This window comes from Trichoderma harzianum (assembly GCF_003025095.1).
Source record: "Trichoderma harzianum CBS 226.95 unplaced genomic scaffold M431scaffold_26, whole genome shotgun sequence".
Classification (NCBI taxonomy): domain Eukaryota; kingdom Fungi; phylum Ascomycota; class Sordariomycetes; order Hypocreales; family Hypocreaceae; genus Trichoderma; species Trichoderma harzianum.
Genome location: NW_020209274.1, coordinates 37,667 through 49,707, shown reverse-complemented (window position 1 = coordinate 49,707; position 12,041 = coordinate 37,667). Strand labels below are relative to the sequence as shown.

General features: G+C 46.6%; 6 protein-coding genes across 6 annotated transcripts; 3 read left to right on the top strand and 3 right to left on the bottom strand.

Annotated features, from left to right (window-relative positions):
• Nucleotides 1–1,425: 1,425 nt before the first annotated feature.
• Nucleotides 1,426–2,605, top strand: M431DRAFT_513728 (hypothetical protein). The gene has a single exon (XM_024920084.1). The coding sequence runs from the start codon at nucleotides 1,780–1,782 to the stop codon at nucleotides 2,563–2,565; it is 786 nt and encodes a 261-aa protein (XP_024767980.1). The 5' UTR covers nucleotides 1,426–1,779; the 3' UTR covers nucleotides 2,566–2,605.
• On the bottom strand, nucleotides 2,540–3,613 carry M431DRAFT_513726 (hypothetical protein). Its single transcript, XM_024920083.1, has 2 exons — nucleotides 3,023–3,613; nucleotides 2,540–2,956 (listed from the first exon to the last, which is right to left on the bottom strand). The coding sequence occupies exons 1-2, from the start codon at nucleotides 3,562–3,564 to the stop codon at nucleotides 2,608–2,610; spliced, it is 891 nt and encodes a 296-aa protein (XP_024767979.1). The 5' UTR covers nucleotides 3,565–3,613; the 3' UTR covers nucleotides 2,540–2,607.
• Nucleotides 3,614–4,218: 605 nt separating this feature from the next.
• Nucleotides 4,219–5,302, top strand: M431DRAFT_100252 (hypothetical protein; the record flags this gene model as incomplete). The annotated part of the gene is made up of 2 exons (XM_024911181.1): nucleotides 4,219–4,672; nucleotides 4,779–5,302. The coding sequence occupies 2 exons, from the start codon at nucleotides 4,219–4,221 to the stop codon at nucleotides 5,300–5,302; spliced, it is 978 nt and encodes a 325-aa protein (XP_024767978.1).
• Nucleotides 5,303–6,484: 1,182 nt separating this feature from the next.
• M431DRAFT_501213 (hypothetical protein) lies at nucleotides 6,485–7,380 on the top strand (the record flags this gene model as incomplete). Its single annotated transcript, XM_024917997.1, has 3 exons — nucleotides 6,485–6,682; nucleotides 6,743–7,017; nucleotides 7,080–7,380. 3 exons carry the CDS (start codon nucleotides 6,485–6,487, stop codon nucleotides 7,378–7,380), a joined length of 774 nt encoding a protein of 257 aa, XP_024767977.1.
• Nucleotides 7,381–7,690: 310 nt separating this feature from the next.
• Nucleotides 7,691–9,700, bottom strand: M431DRAFT_128378 (hypothetical protein; the record flags this gene model as incomplete). The annotated part of the gene is made up of 4 exons (XM_024912369.1): nucleotides 7,691–8,713; nucleotides 8,768–9,110; nucleotides 9,202–9,472; nucleotides 9,531–9,700. The coding sequence occupies 4 exons, from the start codon at nucleotides 9,698–9,700 to the stop codon at nucleotides 7,782–7,784; spliced, it is 1,716 nt and encodes a 571-aa protein (XP_024767976.1). The 3' UTR covers nucleotides 7,691–7,781.
• Nucleotides 9,701–10,983: 1,283 nt separating this feature from the next.
• Nucleotides 10,984–11,863, bottom strand: M431DRAFT_10949 (hypothetical protein; the record flags this gene model as incomplete). Its single annotated transcript, XM_024911716.1, has 2 exons — nucleotides 10,984–11,573; nucleotides 11,635–11,863. 2 exons carry the CDS (start codon nucleotides 11,861–11,863, stop codon nucleotides 10,984–10,986), a joined length of 819 nt encoding a protein of 272 aa, XP_024767975.1.
• Nucleotides 11,864–12,041: the final 178 nt, after the last annotated feature.

The following is a 12,041-nucleotide window of genomic DNA, read 5'->3' as shown; positions in this document are numbered from 1 at the left end:
GAGGAACGCGTCGAGAACAGTTGCTTGGCTATACAGATGGGATCTGGAGAACAGAAACACAAGACCCGGAGTCAGTTTTTCATGTCATCACTGAGCTCATATAAGTTTTCATTGGCAATATGCAGAGAAAACGCGAGCATCTCCGGTCTGCGGATATCTGGATGTAAGCTCGGATGTCTGGGAGCGCCGGCCGGATTACCCCATACAGCAACATGAAGGCTTCCCCCGCGTCAGATGGGGTCGTCTGTAGCCATGGCTCCGGAAGTGCCATTTGAGCAGCAGGGTACGGCTTCTACAGAAGGTAAATGGCCCATTCAGAAAATCCTCCTCGCTAATGGTTTTTTACCAAGTCTCATTAGACTGCCACCCCATTTGTCTGTCTATCTCACCCCAGCATTACCAAAAGTATGCCCCACTTGTTGCGTTCGAACTTTATCGCTAAGGAGTGGCGGTCGGATTGAATTTGAATCACTGGATGCACGTGAGCCGTCTTCTAGCTGAAGACTTCCAAAAAAAAGTTCGGTTGGTAGATAGCATCTTGGGCATTCTTCTTTTTTTAACTATGTGATTAGTTTTTGTGCCAAAATACGATCTCTACCTTCATTCATCTTCATCATCAGTTTGTAATCCTGAAAATTCACCTTTTCCTCGACTCACATCTTGTCAATGTCCCGGCAGTCCTTTAGCTGCAAGACTCAATGGCGAACGAAGAGCAAAATAACAATTTGTCAGAGTCTGTCCTGCTGTCGCTAGGTCAACCAACCAAGTGGATAACGTCAGAAGCAAACAGGATTCCCGACAAGCAGTTTCTTGATGATTTCAAGCAAAGGTTGCTTCGCAGTGAAGAAGCGAGGGGAGTTGTTGGCCAATCTCAGCTAAGCTTCAATCTGCGAGGCATTAAAGGCAGCTGGCCACCCAAACCCGGCAGCGATGAATCATTTCACGTAAGGTCTCTCAGCTTGGAATGCTCTGATTTGGTCCGTATCGGAGGCTTATAGCGGCCGCATAGACACAGCCGGAGAGTCCATCTGCAACTCCATACCCGCAGTCAGTGCTCAGCAGCTCAGATGCCTGTACTCTCAATCTGGAAGCCGAGCTAGACCAATTACGCCCAACGTTTGCTTCCACACTTCAAAGCTACATCTACCTGGATCGACTTGACGTACACACGCTCTGGGGTTCTAACACCGCTACACCACCATATCTTGACGTCGCTCTCGCAAGCCTGACCTGTCTCATGTCCGAGGACAAAAATGACTCTCGAGGCCACTCTTTGTTTATGACAGCGGTGAGGTTATTCATTGTGACGCTTGAATTGGACAACCGAGAGGCACGCAGAGTTGAGGGAGCACTGGCTGTGAGTCCATTGAGTAAAGAAACAAACATCGGTTATGTCCTAGCTAACAATGCATTGTAAAGGCAGTGCTGCTAGCGGTTTATGGTTTGTTAAATGGCCCTCCATCAGAGTGGAGAGTCACCGCGAACATGTTGGCCTTCTTCACGGCGGTAGTTCTTCCCATTGTCTCACGAATACTTCACGCATCCTGACATGAGTTCAAGGTTACGAGACGATTGGCGCCTGCGATTCCTGTTATTCCGAGCGGCTTCTTCAAGACTGCCACAAGGTATGGCTCATCGAGTCACCCTTAGAACCTACTGACCCTTTCCGTCCACAGTCACTACTCCATACTTCTCCGTTTTGGATTTCTGGTCGACACTGTAGCGGCACTTCATTTTAACCTACCACCAGGTCTTTCAAGTAATGACCTAAAGGTTCCCATGCTCTCATCAAATCACAGTTTTAGAACAGTCTATGACGGGCTATTCACCAGCGCGACTCTGCCCGAAGATGTACATAGCCCAGAAGATGGACTTCTCTTGCTAACGGCCATACTCTCGGACACCTTATTTATACAGAGAAACTTGGCCTCCATCACTGTCTCTGAGAACTCTAGCAGCCATCGACATGCTGAACTGCCGCGAAAATCCAACCCCTATGCCACTCTCTCGCCCGACGGTGAATATCATCGTCAAAAATTGGCATTGTTATATGCTCTGGATCGATGGCACGAACATTTCGGCGAGCTGATGTCGTCCAACATCTTGGCCTATTATTTCTTCTGCAGGGTTTGCCTATTTTACCCTCACTTGGGGCGTCTTACTGAGTCTGCCGGGTATACTCCGCAGGTCGAAAGCGCCATGCGCCTTCGAACTGAGGATAATATGGAGAGACGTGAAGACGAGGATTTACCTATTACAGAAGAAGCCCTAGATGCAGCTTGGAGAGTGCTTGACCACGTGAATGTGCGCACGCAGAAGGATAAATGCTCAATCTGGTTCCCCATCGTCGTCTTCTACTCTGCTCTGATAGTATGGCACAGCATGGTACATTCAGGGGTGGAAGCAACGGGTCGCCAGTACACTTCACTGAAGATCTTGTCGTCGTTCTGTAGAGAGTTGGACGAGATGCCATGGCCTTGTTGCAGAGAGATGTCGGCCACTTTAGCGCGCATAATGCAAGAAGACAAACAACAAAAAAGATCATTCGTCCTGAAGACGAGGTAGTAGTTTGTTTTAACTAAATGTTTAACAGAGCTGTTGATTGCCTCACTCGTCCGCTATGATCTTGTTCGACACGCTGCCTATCCCGTCAATTTCCAGTCGCACGACATCTCCAACCTTCAATTGGAATCTCGCATGCTCAATTCCAGCACCCAGAGGAAACGTCCCTGTGCCGAAAAACTCTCCAGGGTAGAGTCGGGTACTTTGTGATACATGAGCAATAGCCTCAGCTACTGTGAATTGCCACCGATCAGTACTGCACTCCTGGACAACTTGCCCATTGATAATGACACGGCCAGTGAGTCTCTCGATTCTGGGCATGATCTCGTCTGCAGAGACGACAGTGGATGATACGCTGTTGGCGAAGCATTTCGAGTGCTGTGGTCCGAAGCCACTATAGTGTGTTTGCTTGCAGTCAGCAATCGACTTGAGAAAATGCCTCGGCAAATCGAAGGGCTACCTGTTCATCTCCGCAACTTGTACGTTACGCACAGAGAAGTCATTAAAAACGCAAAAGCCTGCTATTGCAAATTTGGCTTCTTCGGCTGTGGCGTTGAAGAGGTGGCCACCGAGCAGTACACCCAGCTCAAGCTCCAGATCCAGATATTTGCAATATTTTGGATATTGTATCGGAGCTTCATCGGCATAGAAGGCCAGATGATTGGACTGGTAAAAGATTGGCTGCTGGCTCCATAGTATGCCTGGTTTGAAGCCAGGATACCGCCAGCCGGTGATGCCCGTGTAGGCCGCCGCAATCCAACTAATCACCGGACGGTGAATCTGAGTGAAGCCTGCGAGTGATGCAGAGTAATGGTTCTCGAAAAGCATGAAGTCGCGATATGAGCGTGGTTGGAATGGTAACCCTCGTTTCAAGGGATCAGAGTGATCAGGAGGATTATCCTGCAACACACTCAACAGCGGAGTACGTACCGTAGGTACGATGCCATTGGAATCACCATCTTTCACCTCCACGATTTGCCCTTCGAGGCGACGATACTTCATGCTGGCGTTCTTTGAGGGCCGGAAAAATTAATGAGGAGATATTCATCGGTGCCTGACGAATATGAAGATTCTTGTAAAGATGCTCGTCTCGATGTATGGGTTTCACATCTCAATGTTACCATTCCAAAGCCATGTTCGAATGCGGAATGGTTTGTGTTTGCTGCGTGAGTGGGGTCTTCCGATGAATTCCGATCTCATGCGTTGGCCTGGGTGGGGTTTTCCGACGAAATCGGTGATTCTGTCTTCTCCAGCCGGAACCCCATCTCTGTCCCGCGCAGCTGAGACCATTACCTGCAGGTGCGTATGACTGCTCACCATTGAGCAATACTTGTCAGCATGTGCAGCTCGGACTCCATAGAGACGAGACAGGCATCGATGATCAGATCGGACCGTCCGGATGTATAAGCTCTACCCCAGACTGAATGAGCTTGCGGAGGTCGGGGGGGTGGTGTAGTTAGTCTCGTTGTGGAAGTACAAAAGAGCTTCATGATTTTGAAGTATGCCAGCAACACTGCAAGGGCTTTCCAAATAACATCCACCAGACGGACTACCATCACATTATAGCTACCTGTGCTTTTAATCCTCTCAATCGACGACTAAAACGTGTACCTATATCCATTTAGGGTACGTTAAATTCTTTCCCCTAAATACATCATGGCAATTGGGTCAAAGATTTCGCTTCAGCGACTCTCGTATGTCATCTACGAGCACCCTGATGTTGTAAAGTTCTTGACTTTTGCGGAAGACTTTGGGTTCGAACTTGCAGCAAAGTCAGAGAACGGAGAAGTCTTCTTCCGTGGTTACGGGCCTGATCCTTTTCTCTATGTGGCCCGTCCCGCTTCTGGTGGCGCTCCAAAGTTTCACGGGGCTGGGTTTGTCGCGCGTTCAGCGATCGATTTTCAAAAAGCCTGCAACTTCCCCGGTGCGCAATTGGTAGACGTCTCTCACCGCCCCGGCGGTGGCAAGATGGTCCGCATAACAGATCCTAATGGATACGTTGTCGAGGTTGTGCATGGCCAAGAAGAGCGGTTTGTTCCACAAGAAGGCATCTCTGTTGTGGCTGGTGGAAGGCCACAGGTAAACGGGGCAGTCCAGAAGACGCGCAAAGGTTAGTATACCAATAAACGAGCTCGCACGATTTTTCCGTCTTTTATGCCATGGCCCTGCAAGATGGACGGACATATTCGCTGACCAAGAGGTTGCACAACGAGAAGGTGTTTTCAACCGCATGACCAGCGGTCCCTCCAAGGTTCACAAACTCGGCCATTTCGGGTACACGACAGACAATTACGCAAAAACATGCTCATGGTACAGCAGCAACTTCAATTTCAAAGCTTCTGACATTGTCCACAAGCAAGGTGACCCTTCAACAGAGTTTATGTCCTTCTTTCACGTGGACCTAGGTGCAGAGTATACAGACCACCATTGTCTTCTAGTAGCAGCCCATCACGGTAGCGGCAGCGGCACGAGTATTCACCACTCATCTTTCGAGGTGGAAGACCTGGATACCGAGATGATGGGTCATTCGTGGCTGGCGTCCAAAGGGTATAAACCGATGTGGGGAATTGGCAGGCACGTCATGGGGTCACAGCTCTTTGACTATTGGTATGATACTACGGGCTTCATAATTGAACACTACTCAGATGGCGACGTGGTCAATGAGGAATGCCCTACCATTCGATCTGCCGGAACTCCTGCCGCGATTTGGGGTCCGCCACTACCTACCAAATGGGATTAAGAATCCTTCTAGTTTCATGTAGTATTACAAAGTAAACGTATATGATAATCTTTGGCCTTTTCTGATTCAATTTTTCCTTATATAGTTAAGTATCCTGCCTTTGAATAGGTCTGCGAACCTAAAATTTCGTCCTGCTACAAAGCTTTCAATGCTTGTACTCATAAGAACGAGAATTGTTCAAGCAACCGTACACGCCATGAAAATAATATTGACATATACCTATAGTAACTATATAAGGAGCCGTGTATAGGTCGAATCATTTCTAGTCTGTCTTGGTTCGGCGACCGCTGTTTGAACTATTGTGAGGCCGATCATCTTCAAGGTCCGGCAGTCATGGCTAGCAGAAGACTAACCCCATAGTAGTGAGGTCCCAAGGAGAACAACGTATATTTTGATGTTAGGTTAATCTGTTTTCTATTTCTTGTATTTTTGCAATGCAAACCCCCTTGGATGAGTCTGAACATATGGTAGCGTTACATCGTGGTGAGGATGATCCTTATTATACAATTTCTGCTGTAATAGTCACTGGTCGAATGTTAAGTTTCAGGAATCTGTCATGAGAAAGATGTCTGTGACACGAATACCGCAGTTATTATCGCCACTCAATGATAAATACTACATATATAATCCCCATATACAATGTTAACAACATGAACAGAATTTTAGTTAGTCTTCGCCCAATAAGAAGAGAAAAGAAAAAGAGAATTGGAAACGGAAACGAGGCCGAGGTACAAGTGTGTACTATAGGGTAGCGCGCTACATCATCTATCCCGGCTTACCCCATGAAGCATTCCAGCTAGACCTGATGCGGGAACTTAATAAATCTGCCTGCATATCTGCAATGCAGCATGATGTGAAACAGCAGGTACCACTTTTGGGGTAAAAGGCTGGGGATGCGCACTCAGTGCATCTCATTTACCCCATGGTCCCGTCAAGAGACGCAGTAAACTACCTACCCCGTATGATAAATAATTTGCAACTTACCTAAATTAAAGCGTCGAGCTTAGGTTATTTAAACCGGGGTTGACTTTCAACCCTACAATACCATCACGTTTTTTTTCTCATGATACGATTATATCTTCGCAATATTTTTTAAGGCATGTGGTACTTGAAATCGAATTTTTCAACAACCTACATCAACCTGATTTAACTTCCCAAAAGCTCAGCTCATCATCCGACAGTATGGCTATTCAAACCTACAAGCTTTATCATTATCAGTACTCTATCTGTTCTATAATGGTAAGATACTGCATAGCTATTCGTGGAAAACCCAAAGACGAGACCTTGGCTATCGAGTTTTCCGAGCACGAGATGGACATTACATCGAAATTGGAACAGCTGTCCGAGGAATATCTATGCTACGTCAACCCTAAAGGACAGGTACTTGAGCCTAGTCAGAAGGGATTCCCTACACCCCATCGATAGTCTAACAATATTTAGGTTCCAGCACTGACTAGTCCATCTCTTCCGGAGCCAATCTACGACAGCGTGAAGATTACGCACCATCTTGCCGGCTTGTTTCCAAGCCTTATGCCACCTTCACACGCGGGCATTATATCCTCTTTACTCGAAAAACTTCATAGCATTAACTTTTTCACACTGACTTTTACGGGAAGATCAGGCGTCGCCAATATCATTGAGGAGAAGATACTACGACTTATAGACAGCGACGTATCACCCCAGTATCAGAAGGCTCTACAATATAAACTTGAAATGTCTGTAAATTTACCCTTTTGCCACATGTTGACTCCATGAATGCCACTAATACGTGTTGTAGTCAACGAAAAGAGAAGATAAACTGTGTTGGACTTGATGATTTAGAAGAAATGACGAAGCGTACAGTCAGTATATTGGAGATGTGTAGCGAGCATCTAGTGGAGGGAGAAAAGTGGCTATTTGGTTTGGAGACGCCCACTGCTCTTGACGCACACTTGGTTACGTTTATTGCCCGATTGAAAGACATAGACAGAGGTGATCTGGTTCCTCAGTCTCTCTTGACGTATGCTACTGCCGCGCAAAAAATGGCAGAGTGGAAAAACGTAGTACAGGGAGGGACGAATCCAGAGATAAGGAAATAGAATGGTTACTACCACAACAATTGAAACAAGCATTTCCTTTATATGCATTTCCTTTTATAAAGAATTGCAGTATATGGATCTGAGGCAGCTAATATGGGTAGGTGCTCTACACACTGCCTAAGCAAGGAGAGAAAATGTAAACTAGGCTTGCTAACACGCTAGAAGATAATAGTATACTCTTCAATGATATTTTTGGGGAAAATGAGTTTCAATATTATGATATTCGAGATAATTTGACCGAGTCCGAATGTTACAATACTGTTTTGTTTAAAATAAAACAAAAACTAGTGTACTTAATTTTTATTTTGGACGTTACTTACTCTGCAATTGTGGACTGAATCCCCCAACCAGGGCTACATGCCTAACATATATCAACTCTCTATTGCCCCATCTCTTCTAGCTTAGAAGACCATGCCCTTTACTTGAGCCACCTTTGCAAGATTAATGTTTCTAATCATAAGCATCCAAATTATCGCAAGGCCCATGACTCCAGTTCCGGCAGCAAGCATGCGGGTTTGTGAGTACGCATATGCTTTTTGGATTGCCAACCTGACGGCGCTTCCGACAGGGTAACTGAGCTGCGTGTCCAAATCCTCATAAATGACGTCCAAATCCGGAAGCGCTGATTCTGGAAGATATCGCTCAAGCGCCTTCTGAAACGTGTTTGTCCAGATGGCTCCTGATATCGTTGCGCCCATGGCGTCTCCAACCGTACCCACCACATTTAGCAATGCAAGGGCTGCAGCAATATGCTGATGATCAACAGCAGCTAAAATAGCCAGTTGTTCGATAATAATGAAAATGCTACCTCCAATCGATATGAAGACTTGGCACATGACAAGATAGCCCACGTTTTGGTTCGGTCGGCGGAAATAGATCATCAATCCCTGCGCAAAGATGTAAAGCGGGACGGCTATGTACAGAAGCCACTTAAACCGACCAGTCCTACGGATCAGGAAGCCAACAATCAACAGGAGGACTCCCGAAACCACGTTGAAGGTATTGTTCACATATCCAGCTTCTGCTAGACTTAGGTCATTCACCACTTGTAGGAAAGAGGTGAAGTAGTTCGCCCAACAGTAATACGAGATCTGATATGTAGCATCGAGAAGGCAGGCGCCGATGACAGTCCGATCAATCAAGAGGTTCCAGTCGAGTAGAGGTATTGGCGCTAGGAAGGTTTCGTATACGGTAAAGATAATAAGCATAACGAAGCCAACCACAATCATGGCAATGATGTATCCTGATGACCATCCATTAGGGGCAGAGTCGGCAATGTTGAAAGGAAGAAGAAACACCGTGAGACCGACGGAGAACAAAAACACTCCCATTGCTATTGCAAAATTAGCACTTGTTACTTTTGTCTCAAGCATCAAGTATCACCTACCGTCGAACTCTACGCTGTAATACCAGATGCTTTGCAATATTGTTCGGTTGCTTGGCTCCTTGGTCAATAGACCTTGCCTCTCGGCCTTGCGAAGGTTAATCTTCAAGATGAAGTATAATGGAGCAGCCACAATAGGAAAGACGATGGCAAAGACGCCAAAGCCCCATCGCCAGCTGATGTCGTTGTAGAAACCTTCTGATGCTTTGGCCCCGGCAAATGCCGTGATGATGTAAGGAGAAGATGTGAAAGCGTAAGCCAACCCTCGATTCTTCAGCTGCGATGCATCGGCCGTAATAACATCTACGGCGTATGTCATACCACCGAATCCAATGCTATAAAACACCTGTTTCATGTCGGTTGTTAGAACTCGTTCACACAAAGGCATATGTTATAGGTGGGTAATTTATATGAAGTGTGAAATTGGTTCGTCTTACATATGCTGCACAGAAGGTGGCGATGCCATTGCTTGCAGCCATGAGAATCAGGCCCAGGGTAGCAAAGACGGTCATGATGAGAAAGCCTTCAGCTCTTCCCCAGACGTCCATAATCTTTGACAGGGGCATATAAGTGGCTGCAGACATAGAACCGGCTACGACATAAATAACATTCAATAACGAATGAGATTCGAAAGCGCTCGTGGCGTACGGAAGCAGATTGGAGAGAATTGTTGACTGAAACGCGTTGACAAAGTAGAGTAACCAGATACTTTAGCAGTCGTGGATGTTAGCTATGTTTTGATAGAACCTGATTCGAGGAGGCTTACTTGAGGAAGATACCGATGAGTGTCAATTTCGACCAAGTGAGAGCCATAGCCTCGACATCTTGAACGCCTCGTTGCGCGTCTTCATTCGGCAAGTCTTGTTGAGGATCACCATTGTCGTTGTTTGTAGCCGCAGAGTCAGTCGCAAGGACTGCGACGTTCTTGTCATCCATCTTGGTGGCAGCTCAGATGTCTGTGCTGTCAGTTGTGCCTAATGTGATAGAGAGTATGGGTGAGATCTTAGGAACAACGTGTTTGAAGTTGGCTCAGATGAGGGAGCATCGACCAGAAATCACAAACCGGAGAAAATAGCGCATGCAGGTCTTTAACCTTTTACAGCATAGGACATGCCCAGGAGATAGTATAGCACGTAGAGTACTTGTAATAAATTACTAGCTGAACTTTTTGCGGACCTTGAAGGATTCCATTCCTAATTAGACGCTATACAAATTTTCGTCAGTCTTCGGCCATCTCCTCCGAGGCTTGGCCAGCGATAAAACGTGGCCCCCGAAGGACCGATCGTCGGAATGTTCTAAACGATATAGCGTCCGGATGACCAATGGTAACACATCGGAGTAGATACTTCTTGCAAATATCGGCATTCTTGTGCGTAGCACCATAAAATCTACCATTTCATCAATAAATGGGTCATCTAGCTTAGAATTGCGGACAAATACGTGTTGTGACTCCTACGAACTCTCTGCCATGGTCCATCTGCCGTGTCATTCTGTAAGTCCGGATGGAGTCACAATACCTAATTTCTGTTAGTCACGACTTAGAGGCAGAGGGGGGAAAATCCCTTTGTACGGTCCACGCTGCACCGTTTTTTGCCGTCGCTTGAGTTCCGTCAATTATCTGATCAGTCGATGTTCTCGAACTAGCACAATAGGAACAAGCAAGTTTGGCTCAACCAAGTGATGGTCTAACTTGAGTGAAATTAAGTGGCAAATATACTATAGGTGGGCCTCAAGGGAAGGCTGCTGTCTCGGCTACGTACTCATACACCGTAAAAAGTCCAGACCTAATAGCAGTAAGGGAAAAGAATTATCAGATCCGCTGTCGTGGGGATCAATTTGAATGTAGCACCGACAACAAGTGCTACTGTGTGAGAGACTGTGCGAGCTAACCGCACAGTAAAAAGCCTTCGGGCTCACTGTGCAAATTTTCCAACGGAAAAACGTGGGCCTACACACAACGCAGCCAGTCAAGTCTCAATGTACTAGACTGAAATAAAGCTAGCAACGTGCGCCTTTTCAATAGTTTTTGCAACTGGTGTATATATGATCTAATGCCAATGTTGCTGAGGCGGGGCAGCGGGGCATCTGATTAGATATACCGCTTTTATTCCATCTTATCAGATCTAAATCATCCCATTGCAAAACGGAAATACGAGGAGGCATTCTCCACGAGTAGAATGTCCAAAGGATAAAATCAAGGAATATGAAACGATAGCTCCTCACAGCTTGGACGCAACCCACTTTGGCTCCCGCTTCTCTACAAACGCCCGGATTCCTTCGGCAAAGTTAGGACCGTTGACCAGACGAGGATACCACTCGTTGGCCAGCATCGATACAGCCTCCTCTACGCTGCCCACTTCCCAACTTAGCCGAGCACCTAGACGGCCAATGATCAGAGAATCCGGGCTGTTCTTGCACATTTCTCGCGCAAGTCGGATCGCGGCACGAGCCACATCTTCTGATGTATCCACCAGCTGAGAGACAAGACCCCATTCATGCAGCGTCTTCGCGCTCACACTTCTGCCGGTCAGGACAAGATCCAAGGTCCGCTGCAGGCCAAGAGTCCGTGTTAGTCGCGGCAGACATCCAGCGACCGGGACGATGCCTCGCTTTATTTCGGGCAGCGAGAAAATTGCTGAAGACGAAGCAAGCACCATGTCGCAGTTTGCCACCATCTCAAACCCACCTCCCATGCATAAGCCATTCACAGCCGCTATGATGGGTTTTTTCCCATCCCGACGTGGAAGGCCGGCAAGACCGGGGGCAGCCATATCGTTGAATATCCCTTTCTTGTTCATCTCGTTCCATTCTGACCAACAACCAACATTAGTTTCCCTTCATGTTCTGAGCAAGTTATGGGTGAGGCTTACCCTGTAGGTCGGCTCCGGTGCAAAAAGCTCTTCCATTTCCTGTAATGATGCCAACCCATAAGGTCTTATCTTGGTCAAATTGCCGCCATATATCCGCAATCTCTTGGCTGGTGGACTTATTGATGCAATTCAGTTTATCCGGCCTGTTTATGGTGACTTGAATGATGTGGTCATCAGGAAAAGAGACCTCAAAATATTCAAATGGCCGAAGCCTAGATTTGAGAGACATTGTAGAGGAATCTTGTTAAACAGACAACAAAGATGCAATCCATGGAGAATATACAACTTTGCAAGATATATACAGCCGTCCCCTGACTTTATATGTTCTTTCGTATTCCAGTACCTATATTTCCGAACAAATCGATGCCCCTTAGTGCCATCGTTGGTGTCACCGACTAGTGCCAAGC